This window comes from Aristolochia californica, unplaced genomic scaffold (genome assembly GCF_029961685.1).
Source record: "Aristolochia californica isolate CCGP_79_NKW_82.1479 unplaced genomic scaffold, dmAriCali1.0.hap1 SCAF_8, whole genome shotgun sequence".
Lineage (NCBI taxonomy): Eukaryota > Viridiplantae > Streptophyta > Magnoliopsida > Piperales > Aristolochiaceae > Aristolochia > Aristolochia californica.
Window position 1 is genome coordinate 38,369,300 of NW_027182279.1, and position 16,890 is coordinate 38,386,189.

Sequence of the window (16,890 nt, forward strand, 5' to 3'; positions counted from 1 at the left end):
CCAAATCTTTGATACTTGTGACATTGAATTCTCAAATTGATATTTTAGAGTAATTTTTTTCATTTGTTTAAGGGTATTTTTGTCATTTTAATTGTCAATTAGGGTTTTGAGTTTCTATTTAAAGCTTGTAATGTTTTGAAATGATCATTGAGTAGAATTTGGATTTTTCTCGGCTCTCAGCCCACTTTTTTTTCAGTCACTTGTTCTTCCTCTTCTCCCATTCTTCTCTATTCACTCTCACTGTAGGAAACACATACCTGATGCCGCATCGATCTGGTATCAATGCAAAGATATATAATCAAGCAACATTCGGGACAATTGGACTATCTCAGTCCTCAAGTCCCAAAAGAAGTTAATTTTAGGGGCTTCCTCTCGAAGACTGAATCACAATTCAAACCTCCCTACACCAGGGGCAGGGGCAAAGAAAGAGGAGTCAAAATTCAATTTGAGAATTCAACACAAGTCTAAAATTACAAAATATCATCTAATTAATCTCAAATGACTCACTACCCAACCACAATGTGGTGGGTCCAGCCTTGGTGCGATGTTTTCTGGTATATAATTAATTGGTGGCACACGAGTGGTGTCCCCACCATAATCCCATAATCTGGATGAAAGGAGACAAGTCCTCCACCTCCTCAAACACTGTAGCCTTTTAAGATATCCGTAAACACCACACAATTATGCTCAAAGACGCCATAGCCTCTGGGGAAGCGATGAACTGTATACCATCAAGTAACTTTATTAGATCCAATTGATGGTCACAGATTAGCGTTGCAATTTAAACGTAGCTCGAGATATGTAAAATGTAATCAAGACTCTGCTTGAGTAGTGACCACCATTCCCATGGGTCAAGAGTATTTTACAATTACCAAGCTTTAATGGTGTCAACCAATGCAAATATCATGTTTCCCCAAGTTCCTAAGACTATGTTATTCAAAATAGCGTTTAAGCATACCTCCCCTGGAGTAAGCCACAGTGTCGGTCTCATATGTGTTCCGGCAAGCATCAAGCCTCTTTCCAATTGTATAATCCTGCAGTAAGAGAGATCCATCAATATTGGTGAAACTTGATCCCATTAGAATGAGGTATCCATTGATCTTCTCCATATCATTATGTAGCACAGAAAAGGTATTTAATTAGGAAAAAGGCTTAGACGAAATACATTAATGTAAAGACAGGAAGATAAGAACAAACTGCTCAGACAAAAAATTAGCTTACACTTTTCCAAACCTCAACAACCGGAACAAAACAGATTTCAAACTTATTTATGTTATTCAAGAAGGAAGGAATCCTCATCACTAATTTCGATGGGACAATATGAAAGGTATATAAAAAAAATAGGTGACATGCCTGACAGTAATTTCAATTTTCTGCTCCTACTTTGAAGATCCATTAAATAATCATCAAGAGAAAACATTTTCAGGGCATTCTTTTCAAGTTCGCAAAATGAAGGAGGATTCAAAATCCATTAAACTCATACATGCCACCAAGCATTCAGAAAGTTTGAAATGAATGCCTTAATCAAAAGCCACATCTTTTTTTTTCGAAGTATAATTTGAAACATAACTTGGATAATCAAGGTAAAACTTTGACAGGTACCAGAAATATGCACAAGTCATTGAAATGAACGCCTTAATCAAAAGCCACATTTTTTTTTTTTTTTTGAAGTATAATTTGAAACATAACACGAACAATCAAAGTACAACTTTGACAGGTACCAGAAGTATGCACAAGTCAAGGCATGTCTAACGGGAACCCAGCATCAGTAAACTATGAAGATGCTTCTGCTGTGATCTCCCATGTAAAGAACTAATTATGCTCATGGATATGAAATATTTTGGTGCACAGCAATTTCGTAACGTAATTATAGAAATGTAAGGAAGTAGGAAAAAGAAGAGCATCTGGAGTTTTTCTAGCTTTTCATACAAGTCACAAGGTTTTAGAACTTGTTGTATCATATATCACTGTTTTCATTAAAAAGTTTCTTTTGCAGTGTTATCCTCTTAACTCATGCAGCAGGGGTGGGTGGAATAACCAATTTCTTGAAGCTACCGGCGCCTGAATATAAATGCCAAAAGTAGTTTATTGTACAAGCACTCCAGACAAAATGACAGTTTTCTACAAAAAATGCACTGTTTTAAATCTCTTCCACCTAGAAAAGAATGCTGATGGTTGGGTGAGAAAACCAATTCAATTATAGCATTTAGGTAAACCATCCACAGCCAGACCTTCTCGCATTACTTTTCAACTTGTGCCGCATTACTTAAGCCGTTCAAATGGAGATATCAATTGAGAGATAACTGCACACCTGATACTTGAAACTGCATAGAAGAATATGTTAAAGGGTTTTATAAAAATGAACAGGAATCACTGACATGAATATTCACATAGTAATATACTCAGAAACACCAATAGTTCATACCTCGTAGTTTGGGACAAGAAGCACAATCGACCTTTATAATGGAAGAACCTTTGCAAACAAATCACCAACAGTCAAGAGAATGCAAATTAGTGTACACATCTCACCCAAATGATTTTCAATATCATCAGAAATTCATCCCCAGCAGTTTCAGAGAGAACTTAATTTCTCACATCATAGCTCTTCATCCTTCAATACCCTTACTAAAGTTATCAACATTCCATAGATTGATAGAACTTCTGGATGGTTTTCATCATTACAAACAAACTTGTGAACCTTACCACAAGTCTCTATCCAGCTACAGCCAGGTACCCTGTTACGACATTTTGTCCTCATTAATTTTCTTACCTGAGATACCCCACTCCAATTTCCCACCGAAGCATACATGTTAGACATAAGCATATAATTAACAGGTTCATCGGGCTCTATAACAAACAGCATCTCAGCAGCCCATTTAGCTAATTTAATGTTAGCATGGACTTTACATGCCCCTATAAATGCTCCTAACATATTTGTGTTAAGTTCAAAAGGCATTTTGGTCAATATCCTACAGGCATCTTCCAAACGACCTGCTCTCCCAAGAAGATCAACCAAACAAGTATAATGCTCTGAATCAGGAATTATTCCGTATTCTCTTCTCATCGAATCAAAGTAGTGGAGCCCCTTCACCACCAAACCAGCATGGCTACATGCAGAGAGGACTCCAACAAAAGCAATTCGATCTGGCTTGATACCCTCATACAACATTTCCTCAAACAATTCTATAGCTTCTTTGGCTAGGCCGTGAAAAGCATAAGCACAAACCATTGATGTCCATGTAACAAGACTAGGCTTAGAGATTGCACTGAAGCACTTAAAAGCAGTAACAAGACAACCGCCTTTGTAGTAAGCATGAATAAGAGCATTCCCTATTGATAAGAAAGCCGCTAACCCATTTTTATTGACAAAGGCATGAAGTTGCATAGATTCGTTAATGGTGTCCAAATTGGCACATGAACTAAGTAAACTAGCCAATGTAAGTTCATCGGGCTTTACACTTTCTCTAAGCATTTGCCTAAATAGTTCCACAGCATTCTTGCCTTCCCCATTTTTCCCATAACCTACTATCATGGTAGTCCAGGATACAGTATTTCGAACATTCATTTCATCAAAAGCCTTCCTTGCAACCTCTATTTTACCACACTTAGCATACACATCAACCAGAGCACTAGCCACAAGAATGTCACTGTCATAAGATAATTGAATAATCATGCCATGCATCTGCATTCCTAGCTGATAAGAACCTATAATACTGCAAGTATTAAGCAGCGAACTAAAAGTAAAATCATCCCCATTAACCTGTTGAGAAGTCATCAATTCAAAGACCCCAAAAGCTTCCCTTGCTAGTCCATTCAAATTATAGCAAGACATCATAACATTCCACACTACCAAATCCCTTGAGTCAACTGTGTCAAAGACCTTGCGTGCATCTGTAACATAACTGAATTTTGCATATAAATTCAAAAGAGCACTACCCACAAAATTATTTGAGGCCAATCCCAATTTTGTGATACAACAATGGACTTGTTGCCCAATCTCAATCGTGTGCAGTCCTACACAAGCACCAAGAACACTAATAAAAGTAATGTAATTGGGCTGTACCAATTCAGCCAACATTCTTTTGAAAAAGAACACAACCAAATGCTCCCTTGAAAAATCACCAGTCAATTCCTCCACGCTTGGTCCTGCATAGTGCTTGTTATTAAGTAACGCGGAAATGATTATATTCCACGAGACTACATTTCTGTTAGACATTTGATTAAACAACTGGAACGCATGCCTGAATGCCCCACATTTTAAATACATGTTGAGGAGTTGGTTTTGAAGAGATTGCCCACGATCCAACCCTGTTCGTATCATCCACGAATGAATTTCTCTACCTTGATGAAGAAATTCCCTTTTAGTGAAGAACTTCAAGGCATCTGAACAGAATGCAGAGTCACTCCGACTACCGAAGATAGAAATATCGGGGGAGGATACATATCCAATTAAAGAGCAAAATCTCATAGTTTTCGGAGATCGGGTATTTCTTCCATTGAAATCTTCTGCAGTTTTGATAACGAAAGAAGAAGCTAGAGCTGCTATTGATAAGTGACGCTTGAAAAGCGAGACGACGAAGGGAAACGAAGTAGATTTGGGTTGCATAGAAAGTAAAAGCAACGGGGTGAAAAAGCAGAGCTGCAGCAGTCGGTAACTTGGTTCCGATAAACGATAGAGATTCTCTGAGCATGTTATGCAGCCAATTGCCAAAGCGCATCTTCCCTCCAGATTTTGAAAATGTTCGCGAGGCGGGTGGGCATCAAGTCGAGTCAAGCTCGAACCTGAGCTTGATAAAGATTCCATTAAGATATCTGGTTCATACGCTTAAAAAATTAATATAATAGGGTTAATATAATAAAAAATTAAATAGGATATTATTAATAAATTAAGGCATCGAGGGGTGAGGGCGAGGTTGAGCGAGAGAGAAGCAGCACAATGCATGGCAAGATGGTGAGAGGAATCAACCAGTTCATCGATGAGAGCGTAATATCGAGAGAGACGAGGGTTGGGAAGCAGAGAGCGTAATATCAAGTGAGGGATGGAAAGAACGTAGAGTGAACGAGTGAAAGTGAATTCAGAGAGATTTCACTTTCAATCATTTTACACCTAGAGCGAGTGAAAGTGAATTACATAATTCACTCACTTTCACTTTCCCTCTTGTGTGCACACTAACGATCTTGGGTAAGTGAGAGTGAATTCAAAATCCAATGAAAGTATTTTCGAAGGCGAAGAGTGAAGAAGAGGGAAGGCTCTTGGTCAAAGACTACAAATCGTGCATTCCACGAGAGACCTTTCAAGGAAATTTCCTGTGGATACCCCGTACTGTGGTATAATGGAGTCGGTTCTTGGTTTCAGATTGCCATGTTCCGCCGACGATTGCACAATGAAGAATTCTCACAGCTCACCCAGCGCCCGAGAAATTTACGAGGGTTGGAGGACAGGCAGTACAGATTTCACGAGAAGTTATGGCTATTCCGGAAGCTATGGCGATTCCGGCCCTGCCGACACTAAGAAGCCGAGTTTCAGTGGCCGGGAAATTTACGAAGGGAATCAGAGGACTCCGGGCACTCCGCTAGTCTCACTGGTTTCTGATGGGTACCTTGCTTCTGGTGAGCATTTGTCTGCACGAAGACCAAAAGGAATACTGAGCCGACTTACGGGCGGATGCTTTAAACCATGGAATATCGGAACTGTGTATAACGTGCGGAACCATAGAGCTTATTCTGGTATTCTTTCTTTTTGATCGGCTTAGTTTCTCTTGCTGTGGTTATACTTTGTCGTCGGAATTTCTGATTAATTGACTGGTGTGGATCTTTTCGCTTTAATGCCCTCGTTTCCGAAAACTAATTTCATGCATATTGAAAGGAATAAAATAAATTCGTGTGTTTCTAAAACTAAAATAGGCCTTCTTGTCGAAGCAATTTTCGCCTCGCAGATAAGAGAAATATCAGAGGAAGCTACTTTCTCGACTCGATAGCAGTAGACATGCTCTGCAGGTTTACCAAAGCTTGCTAATTATGGAGGCTGAGTTCAAACTGTTCCAGGTTCAACTTTTTTTTGAAAAATTTTGCAGGTTCAACTCGACAGGCTTGCAAGCTCCAGAAATGTTTAAGCGTTACCTTGATCATGACTCAGCTTGAGTTAGGTTACAATAACTTTTTTGTCTTAGACCAAGTGTCATTCTCGGTTTGCAATTCATTTACCATTTTGGTGATTTTAGCAATCAGAGCCAGTAGTTTGCAATTAGAGACATATTCTGGTCACTCATTCAACTGCTGAAGAAGATGATCCATTTTCAGTTGGTTTTGGTTCACATTTGAAATCCGTTTGCATTTTTCTACCTTCTACTTTCTAGATCCATTGTCTTTAAAAATTGACTCATCTTATTTCAGATTTAACACTAAACAAAGGAGATGGTAAAACCATTATAGTCTTTTTAAAGTCCACAAGGAAGCAATGTCATAGCAGAAGTTGACTTTAAACTTTGTTATGGAAACTATGTTCACTTTCTCTGCATGCATTAGTTAATTGGACAGCTAGTGCTCTGTTCTGTATATCTCTTAAATTGCCAGGGGGAGAGGTTTCAGATTCATGGCTAGTGAAGTCTACAAAGCCACAAGAAACTTTTGAACTGGTTCTAACAATTCTACACGGACAGAGGAGAGGGGTTTCAGATTCACGGCCAGTGAAGTCTACAGAGCCACAAGAAACTTTTCCCCTTCATGCAAAATTGGGCATGGGAGTTTTGGTGATGTGTATAGAGGCAGGCTGGATGATGGAACATATGTGGCAGTTAAGCGTGGCAAGAAGGTTTTGGAAGCTTCTGATAATTCATGTCCTTCATCTGTGCATTTTTCATTCAACTGTAAACGCACGATCAATTACAGGTTTTCTGTATCTGCTTACAGGCTATGAATGATGAGCCGCTATGTTTGGAATTCCAGGATGCGGTCCAGACTCTGGCTCGTACCAAGCATTTAAATTTGGTTGAGTTTCTTGGTTACTTGGATCATGAAGACAAGATTATTATTATTGAAGAGTATGTCACAAATGGGACCCTTAGAGAGCATTTGGATGGTAACTTCTTCAGCATGCTAATTTTTACTTATGCCTTTTTCCTTCCTTTTTCTCTTGTTTGTTATTATTGTTATTAAGGCAGTCTTCTGCATGAGGCTGACAAAAAAAATTATTCTAAATTTTTTTTTTTTTTTGGATATTTACAAAGGAATTATTCCATTTGCAGTGTTTTTGCAGGTCATGTTACAGGGTTTATAAAAGAACATGTTTCCTCTTTGTAAATGCCTTTTAATTACAGGAGGCAACTAGGGTTTATAAAAGAACATGTTTCCTCTTTGTAAATGCCTTTTAATTACAGGAGGCAACTAGGGTTTATAAAAGAACATGTTTAAGTTGCTGGTTACTGTTGAATAATTATGCAACTAGTGATGTTGACTTAATTTTGAGTGATTATCCCTCCACTTCATGAAATATTTTGAGGGGTCATAATTGCTCATTTATAGATAGAACAGATTATGTCAACATTAGAATCACCTATGTTGTGACACTCTTTTTATGACTAGCTCAGTTTATCAACTTGACAGAGGCCCCTTGGAAGACCAGGACCTACAAACTAGTCAGACGTCACTTTTTCCAGAATTTTCTGAACTATCCATGCTCTAATTTGGAACATTTATGCTCTTTTGGAGTGGCCTGTTGGTGGAACTTGTGAAACTGCCCATTAATGGTTAATCTTGTCGATTATAGCATCATGGGCAGTCAAAAACATACAGCTGCATGTTGTTGAAAGTGGCTAGCCAGTGACATTCTATTATAAGGTATCACTAAAATAATTCATTCCATGTGATAAATAAAAATAATACATGTATGGCCTTGGACATGTCCAATAAATATTATTCCACTAGATTTCTAAATGGGAAGATGTTTTGGTATTGCTGAAGTGTACAAATAGCTTTGTTTTTGCATTAGGTAATCACCTCTCTGTATTGTTTTTGTTATGTCGTAAAACAAATTAGAATTTTTTTCTCTTGCTCTCAATAGAGCTTTTGATGTAGGCTTATATGGAACCGGTCTTGACCTTGCTGCTCGGCTGAATGTTGCAATAGATGTGGCTTATGCTGTCACATATCTCCATATGGATACTGGTATGAATTAAAAATTTGGTGTTTTTTTTACGTTTCTTCATGGAATATTGATACATGGGTTTTCATTTGGTGTTGTGATTGTGATAAGGGTGGTTCTATAGATTACTATATGTAACATACCAAGTAGAGTGCTAGCCCATTCTTGTCTTCTTGATTTCCTTTAGGTGGGGTAAGTTGATGAATGTTGTTAAAATATCAAGTCAGGGGTATTTTGGTCATTTCATACATTATGTTTTTATCTTATCTGATGTCTGTTAGGTAGGCAAGGTCTTCATATGCCTATGGTTCATTCATTTTAGAGGTGTATTTTATGAGATATGTAAGTTTATGTTTTGAGGGGTATTTTTATCTTTTATGGTAAAATCTCTTAAAAGCCTGATTAAAAGAAAAGGGGGTGTCTTTTTGAGGCATGCACTCAAAAGGCAACAGCGGCTGCTCCTTTCCAAGCTCTTCTTCTCTTATTTCTCTTCTTTTTACCCAAATATCAGATTTTTCATGGTATCAGAGCAAGGTTAAGCACTTCTTGGGCAGATTTCTCTAATTTTTGTGGTTATTCTGTCAATCTTCAGCAACTCTTTTGGAGGATCTTCCCAGATTTCTAGATTGGTAGGGTAAAAACTTCTTTTTTCCCCTTTTTATGCCTCTCATCGCCTCTTGGCTCATGGCTACTACTCCTAATTGAAAGATTATTAGGGTTTTGAGTCATTTAATGATCCCAGTTTGAGAAATTTCTTCAATATTGCCTGTGTCTCCCTCTACCTTGCTTGCATCATCATCAATTTTACATGCATCACCCAAATTTCATGCAATTGAGTTTGTTCTTCCATTCCTGGTCTTGATTGCTGAGATCGATTGGTATTACTGCTGGATTGCCCTAATTGGTTCAATTGTGTGGCCCACTTGATTGTGCAAACATAGAATTTCGGGGAAAAGGTTCCCATTTGATTGGTTGACGCATTGTTGCACTGAATTGTGGTAGTTTGTGGTGTTTAATGGCTGAGTCCAGGACGCAAGTTGTTGTCCAAAGGACCAATGAGGCTCCGATATGAAATTCTCTCAGCCTATCTAAATAACTACAATCCAATTGAATGGATCGATTTATGACAACTGGTCACAGTCAGTTTTGATGTATTTGGGGGCCAGAAGGATGGTCAAATACATAAGAGATGACCCCCTTTACCTGTTACTGAGGATTAGGTAGCTAAAGATAATTTAGTGATGACCTGGGTGGTCAATAGTATGGAGCCACAATTTAGTGACCAGATTTGAGTTGTAGTACTGCTAAGGCAACCTTAGCATCTATATTGTTTCAGGAAATTGTCGAGAATCTATGAGTTGTATGTGAGATACTTTAACATGAAGTGTATCGGTAATAGATCACTTGATTGAGATGAGAGGGGTACTACAGGAATTCAGCACATTCCATCCATTCATTGTGAATGTTAAAGACATTCATAAGGAAGAAAATCAGATTAAAGTGGCTCGGTTTCTAGATGGTTTGGGCTCTGAGCATGATGTCATTCGAGCTCACTTGTTGGCTAATGAGGATGTGACCAACCTAGAGCAAGTATTTAATAAGGTTTTTCGGGTTGAAGGTGCAGTAGTGAGTAAAAATGACTCAGGTGGAAGTCTCTCAGATGCCTCTCTACTGGCATATTTGATGGTCAGTTTTGTGATGGTAGTAATAGAGGTAGAAGTCGCTCCTTCTCTACCTGTGGCTGTGCTCGGGATGATATGGGGGATCAACAGTGTGTTCACTGGGGTAGGTCAATCCATATTTCTGAAAAATATTGGGTGAAATTTGGTAAACATGCCTGGACCAACTCTACAGTCGGAGAACAAGACAACTCTTCTCACATTGGCTCTTTTGAAGCAATTTAGTAGTTAGTTCAATGACTGGGCCAATTAACTGCATCATTTGCTACTTCTTTGATTGTAGAGACTCATCCTTCATTCTTGTTGAATTTAGGATCCCATGAATAATACCTTCAGCAAAGGGAGAGAGAAAGAAAAAAAGGAAAAAGAGAAGAGCTCTCGGGAAGAGAGAGAAGAGAAGGAAAATAAAAGAGAGTAGAGAGAGAACACTTCACACGAATGAGAAGAAAAAAAAAAAGAAACTTGCTTGATGAATTCCGAGTTACAATCACCTCTATTTATAGTTGAGGGTGATAGAATTCATGTACAAATAATTTTAGGACTCCTAATTACATTCCAACTAGAACTCTCCAAGATAAGCCTATCATGATAAAATTACATTATCTATTTAAGAGACTAATTTAACTCAACTACAAACACCTTCTTTAAGGACGTGAATCAAGCTAGAGAGCTAGTTTTTGGTCTTATCTTGTGGGTCCCACATGATCTTCCAGCTCATGGTATCTTTGTGGGTCCCACTTGATCTTCAAATCTTCTATTTAATTCCAACACATGTTCCTTATCTCTTAGCTAGAACCACTTTGTATGAGGACTCTTGTTGACACCTCTCGAGCTCATGGTGGGTCCCACATTATAACAATCCTTAGCAAGTGCCACAATGGCAAGTACATGTATGACTACATTGAATGTGTCCTACTCTCCCTCTTGGATAATTGATTTAGAAGCCTCTATTCATAGGTCAGGTATGTCTTCTTTGTTTCAATCTATTAATCTGTCTTCTTTATATCGTAGAGTTACTTTGGCTGATGGGTCTACCTCCCCCATTCAGGGGGAAGGTACCGTTCATATTATCCCACAAATATCCTTAGACTCGGTTCTATTTGTTCCCAAGTTTTCCATTTATCTCTTGTCTGTGAGAGACATTACTAAATCTTTAAACTACTCCTTAACTTTTAATCCTACTGCCTATGTTTTCCAGGACTTACAGATGAAGAAGACAATTGGTTTCGGACATGAGAAGGGAGGACTCTATATACTGGATGATGTATCTATTTCTCAAACTGTGACATTCACTACTACAGCTTCGTCCTACTTATGACATCTACACTTGGGACATCTGTCACCAGTTAAGTTACGTCAGTCTTTTCCGTCATTGCTAGTAGATATCTCACTTGGTTGCCAGTCGTACAGTTGGGAAAGCATCATTGGTCTAGTTTCCTAGTTAGTTCTAGTCGTAACACCAAATCGTTTGAGTTAATTCATTCTGATGTATAGGGTCCATGTCCATTTATTGATGATTTTAGTCAAGTAACTTGGGTTTATCTCCTATGAGAGAAATCCAAAGTCTTTGATGTATTCTTGACTTTTTTTAGTGAAATAAAAAATCAATTCGGTGTTTGTGTTTATGTGCTTCGTATTGATAATGGGTTGGAATATTTTAATTATAAGTTTTCGACTTTTTGTGCCTCCCATGGTATTATCCATCAAACGTCTTATCTTTATACTCAACAAAATGGGGTGGTTGAACGTAAAAACAAACATCTTCTTTGGTGTTTGTATTCCTAAGTCGTTTTGTGGGGATGTTGTTTTAACTTTTTGTTTCTTAATTAATCCCATGCCCTCCTCTGTTTTGAATGGTCAAATTCTTTTCCAAATTTTAAGACCATATTGTAAACTGTTAGATGTGGTACCTCGTGTTTTGGTTGTACTTGTTTTGTCCACATGTTTGGAGCTTCAGTTGATAAGTTGTCACCTTGGTCAGTCAAATGCGTCTTTCTAGGTTGCTCTCGTCGACAAAAAAGGTACAAATGTTATGACCCTGTTCATCGAAAGACATATGTGTCAAACTGTCAGGTGATGTGATTTTCTTTGAGCATACCCCTTATTTTGAGTCCTCTAGTAAGATTCCTATTTCTTATGAGTCTTCTTCAAATAGTCCAGTTGCTATTGTTGTTTTGGATTTCTTAGTTCCATTAGGTTCCTCTTCACCTCTTTGTGTCTATAGCCGCCATCCTCGTGCTGATAGTGTGCCTCCAAAAATAAACCTATAGAGCTACCTTCTCATACCCCTCCGTCTTCCTCTTTGCCTGTAGCTTCTATTCTATCAGATTTGGACTTGCCTATTAGTCTAGTAAATGGTCTTGCACTTCTCATCCTATCTCTAAATATGTTTCTCTTGACTTTTTGTCCTCTTTCTTTAAATCCTTTGCCTTGTCCTTATCTACTTCTACTATACCTCGTTCAGTGTAGGATGTTTTGTATTCACTAGAGTGGAAACGAGCTACGGATGATGAAATGAGTGCTTTGCTGCCTCGAGAAACTTGGCGATGTGATCCTCTGATAGGAGCTACTATTGTGGGGGTGTCGTTGGGTTTATTCTATAAAATATAATGCAAATGAATTTATTAAACGACACAAAGCCCGACTAATAGCGAGGGATATACACAGACCTTTGGTGTTGATGTGTTTGAGACATTCTCTCTTTTAGCCTGACTTACTTGGGTACATATCTTAATCTCTATAGCAGTTAATAAAGATTGACTTCTTTTTCAGCTTGATGTAAAAAATGTCTTCTTGTATGGAGTTTTACATGAAAAAGTTTATATGAAGCAACCTCCGGGGTATGCTACTCAAGGGGAGACAGGGAAGGTATGTAAACTACAGAAGGTCATTTATGGACTTGAATATGAATCCCATGGCGTGGTTTGAGAAATTTAGTATTGTAATAATATTGTTTGGGTTCCACCGGAGCCATTGTGACCATTCTATGTTCATAGTTTAGTGGAAGGCCAGTGTAGTTGTTTTGGTGGTCAATGTAGATGATATTGTATTGTCTAGTGATAACTTTGTAGGCATTAGTGAAGTTAAACAGTACTTGGCTACATATTTTCAAGCAAAAGATTTAGGCCTCCTCAATTACTTTCTTGGCATTGAAATTGCCCATAACAAACAAGGTATTACCCTCTCCTAAAGGAAATATATATTAGATATGTTGTAGGAGTATGGTTTACTGGGTGCGAAACTGGTAGATACTCCCATAAAAATCAACCATAATCTTCATGACACATAAGGTCTTACTCTCAAGGACAGAACTCAATACCGACGCTTGGTAGGTAAATTGATTTATACTATAGTTACCAGACCAGATATTTCATTTTTTGTGGGAATTGTGAGCCATGTTCATGAAAAATCTGCAGAAAGCACATTTAGAAGTTGCTCAACGGATTTTAAAGTATTTGAAGGGTGCACCTAAGGAAAGGTTTGTTGTATACTCATAACAGACAAATTGATGTACTTGGATATTCTAATGTTGATTATGTTGGGTGTAAGATGGATAGACGGTCTACATCAGGGTATTGTTGTTTTATTGAAGGTAACTCGGTAAGGTGGAAAAGTAAAAAACAGACAATTGTGGTTAGATCTAGTGCAGAGGCTGAATAAGCAATGACTCACACGGTTAGTGAGCTTATGTTGATTAAATCTGTTCTCCTTGAATTTGGTTTCCAATTACCAAGTCCTATGGTCATGTAGTGTGATAATCAGGCGGTCATCTTTATAGTAAGCAACCCTGTATTCCATGAGAAAACTAAATATATTGAGGTTGATTGCTAATTTATTAGAGATACAGTTATGCAAAGCAAGGTGGTAATTCCATATGTGAAGTCTTCATACCAGTTGGGGGAAGTGTTTACCAAGCCAATGGGAAGATGTGAATATGTATCATTCTGTGATAAGTTGGGGTTATTTGATATCTACTCTCCAGCTTAGGAGGGAGTGTTAAAATATCAACCCAGGGCTTATTTGGTAATTTTATATATTATGTTTTCATCTTATATGATGTTTGTTAGGTAGGCAACGTCTTCATGGGCCTATGGTTCAATTTTCATTCATTTTAGAGGTGTACTTGAGGAGATATGTTTATGTTTTGAGGGGTATTTTTGTCTTTTATGTAAAAATTACTTAAAACCCTGATTAAAAGAAAAGTGGGTGTCTTTTTTTAGGTACACACTTCAAGGCAGCAGCAGCAGCTCCAGCTCCTCTCCAAGCTCTTCTTCTCTTATTTCTCTTCTTTTTCACCCAAATATCAGATTTTTCGAAAATTGTAAGATTGAAAGATTAAAATAGGAGAGGGAGAAGTAAGAGAGAAAAGAAAGAGACAAGATTGAGGGAAAGTAACATGTGTGTTGAGCACATTGAGGGCTCAGAAATCGAGCACTCTCCTTCTTATAAAATCACTTAAGTGAAATATAATTCAAAAAGACAGTTCTACTTCTCATTACAAGATATCTCATAACTTCATAAATACAGATCAGAATTGAATAAAAATTGAAACATAGAGTTCTACTATAAGGCCTAGCTTACTGCATCCTTATGAGAAACATACGACTGTTGGAAATGACCAAAATACCCCCATATAAGTATTTAATAATGAAGACTAAATGATGTTTTGTTGGAAAAGCTGAGAGATTTGATTTTACACCATTTGCTTGACTAACTAGAACCCACTAAGATTGTGTTATTTTCCTCCGGAGGCACATTTTTTGTTATTTTGCTGATGTACTTGAGAAATTTCAGCTATTCCACATTAAAGATTGCACCAAATTTCTAGTCCGTTTTATTCACAGTAAAGAGCCTGATTAAGAATATTGTTCATGGTTGCATGCCTTTGGCTGCAGGTCATCCTATCATCCATCAGGGCATTAAGGCTTCAAACATACTTATTACAGAAAACTTTCGAGCCAAAGTTTCTTATTGTGAGCCTGCTTGCTTAGCAGAAACTGGTAGAGGGGCAACATATTATTCGACCCATGTTATAGGAACACCTGGTTACTTGGATCCAGAGTCTTTTATAACTTACAAACTGACAGAGAAAAGTGATGTCTATTCTTTTGGGGTCTTGCTAGTGGAGTTGGTTTCTGGGAGACGAGCAATTGAATCCAACAAACAACCAAAAGAACAGACAACAGCAAGATGGGTATTTTTACTTTCTTTTCTTTCTGAAATCATTCATTTTCATTTACTGCTATTTATTGATGAAAAAGTTTCATGCTTAATTCTAATATATCTGATTGCTCCCTGTATGTTGTGAGCTTAGGATTAGCAGGAGTACCACATGAATGATCTGTTATTGAAAGAAGTTATCTAAAAATTGATTGACCATGAATGGAGTTTTGCTTAGAGACACAAACTACAGTTTTATAAAGCAATAACCTTACGATCTGACTTTAACAAAACGAGTTTGCATGTAGTTATCCATATGAGATCTCTGGTAGGATATGTATCAGGAATGGTACCTCAGTGCTTAAATTCCATCATCACCTATCAAGCACCCACAGCAATAAAGTGCTTATCGCACCATATTTCATTTGTCACAAGGATTCTTTCTACCGTTTTCACTCATGCAAGTTCTTTGTTAAAAATACAGGCAGGGGAGAAATTTGCCAAAGGTGATGCACTTCTTGTTCTGGATCCTAAATTGCCCAGGAACACTGCCACTAATTTCGCACTAGTGCGGATTCTTGAGCTGGCCTTAAACTGCTTGGTTCCAACCAGGCAAAGCCGTCCAAGTATGCAGAAATGTGTAGAAAGCTTACTGAGTATTCGCAAGGATTACAGCGAGATCTCTGCCATGGATGTTAGGTCTCAGTCAATAGGATTCCAGAAGGGATCTTCCATAAAAAAAGAATGATTGAGAAGTGGTCAAGATGAATTGTATTCTCTTCCAACCCAACATTCAAGGGGAAGACGCTAAGGAATCTGCTAATCAACAGGTATTGATTATTTCTTGAAAAAGAGTTTCAAAATCATTGTAATTTCGGCAAAATTATGTGGCAAGTGAATCAGAAGGGAAGTAAGGTACCTCACAATTGGATACTAGTTATTACTTACTGTGGTATGACAGTTTGGTCAAGATGAAGTCTTGGATTTTGTTGATGGAATAAAAACAGAAATCTTCTTATTTCAGTACCAACATAGCTCTACCTCAGTAATGAAAAGAATCATTTGGTTTTCACTGTTGTAATAATCTTCAACTTCCTCCTTTGCATTCAAATCGGATTTGGTTTTTGTTGCTTTTACATGGATGAATTGTCCCTAGTTGTGTGAAAAAAAAACATTTAAAAAAGTGAATTATTTGTACTATCAACTATGAAAAACTAGATTTTAATAAATTGGGAAATGTGTACTAACATAATTCTTATAAATCTTGGGAAATGTGTACTAACATAATTCTTATAAATCTTGTTCTTTCATTGAAACAGATCTTGATTGTAAAAACTCTTTGCATACCTTGCAATGACCCCTTTTGGAAGTTTTTCTTTTTGAACTTTTCTTAGCAGCTCTTTAGCTCCAATTTTTGTAAGAAAAAGGAGAAATTTTAAGTCCTATCTTCTGTTGGAGTGTTTCTCTTATAATGAATATAATGTTGTTATTGTAAATAGATTGTAGTGTGACTTTTTTAAAGAACAAAAAGATGGGTGCAATCTAGGTTTCAAACTCTTTTCTATCTATTTTTTTTTATTGAAAGAAGATGCTTATGAACAAGGAGGTGACCCCTAGTGTTTCTCTTCCTTGGTCATGTACCCCTACACTTGTGTTACAAGGGTGGTAAATGAGAATTTAATGGACTCAAAAGGAGTTTATTATCCAATATTAAAAGGGGCAAACATGCCTAATTGACATTTGCCTGAGAATGCTCAATATTAAAAATCAGAAATGGTAATTTTTTTATTATTTGGTTTATTAATTAATAAATAAAATAATTATAAAACTTTCACAGATATATTACACGAGGTTTTTAGAAATAATCCAATCTATTTTAATTTACAAATTAAATCTATTTTAAATAAAATT

General features: G+C 37.3%; 2 protein-coding genes across 2 annotated transcripts; one reads left to right on the forward strand and one right to left on the reverse strand.

Annotated features, from left to right (window-relative positions):
* Positions 1-2,431: 2,431 nt before the first annotated feature.
* LOC137938475 (pentatricopeptide repeat-containing protein At2g46050, mitochondrial) lies at positions 2,432-4,804 on the reverse strand. Its single transcript, XM_068783428.1, has one exon. The coding sequence runs from the start codon at positions 4,802-4,804 to the stop codon at positions 2,597-2,599; it is 2,208 nt and encodes a 735-aa protein (XP_068639529.1). The 3' UTR covers positions 2,432-2,596.
* Positions 4,805-5,265: 461 nt separating this feature from the next.
* LOC137938782 (calmodulin-binding receptor-like cytoplasmic kinase 2) lies at positions 5,266-15,915 on the forward strand. The gene is made up of 6 exons (XM_068783817.1): positions 5,266-5,727; positions 6,660-6,811; positions 6,910-7,078; positions 8,074-8,163; positions 14,715-15,013; positions 15,464-15,915. The coding sequence occupies exons 1-6, from the start codon at positions 5,334-5,336 to the stop codon at positions 15,725-15,727; spliced, it is 1,368 nt and encodes a 455-aa protein (XP_068639918.1). The 5' UTR covers positions 5,266-5,333; the 3' UTR covers positions 15,728-15,915.
* The last annotated feature ends 975 nt before the right edge of the window (positions 15,916-16,890 follow it).

Coding starts and splice junctions, on each gene's coding strand:
- LOC137938782 (XM_068783817.1), top strand. CDS start 5,334: ATGGAGTCGGTTCTTGGTTTCAGATTGCCATGTTCCGCCGACGATTGC. Junction 6,812..6,909: donor CAGTTAAGCGTGGCAAGAAG/GTTTTGGAAGCT, acceptor ATCTGCTTACAG/GCTATGAATGATGAGCCGCT. Junction 8,164..14,714: donor ATATCTCCATATGGATACTG/GTATGAATTAAA, acceptor CTTTGGCTGCAG/GTCATCCTATCATCCATCAG.
- LOC137938475 (XM_068783428.1), bottom strand. CDS start 4,804: ATGGAATCTTTATCAAGCTCAGGTTCGAGCTTGACTCGACTTGATGCC.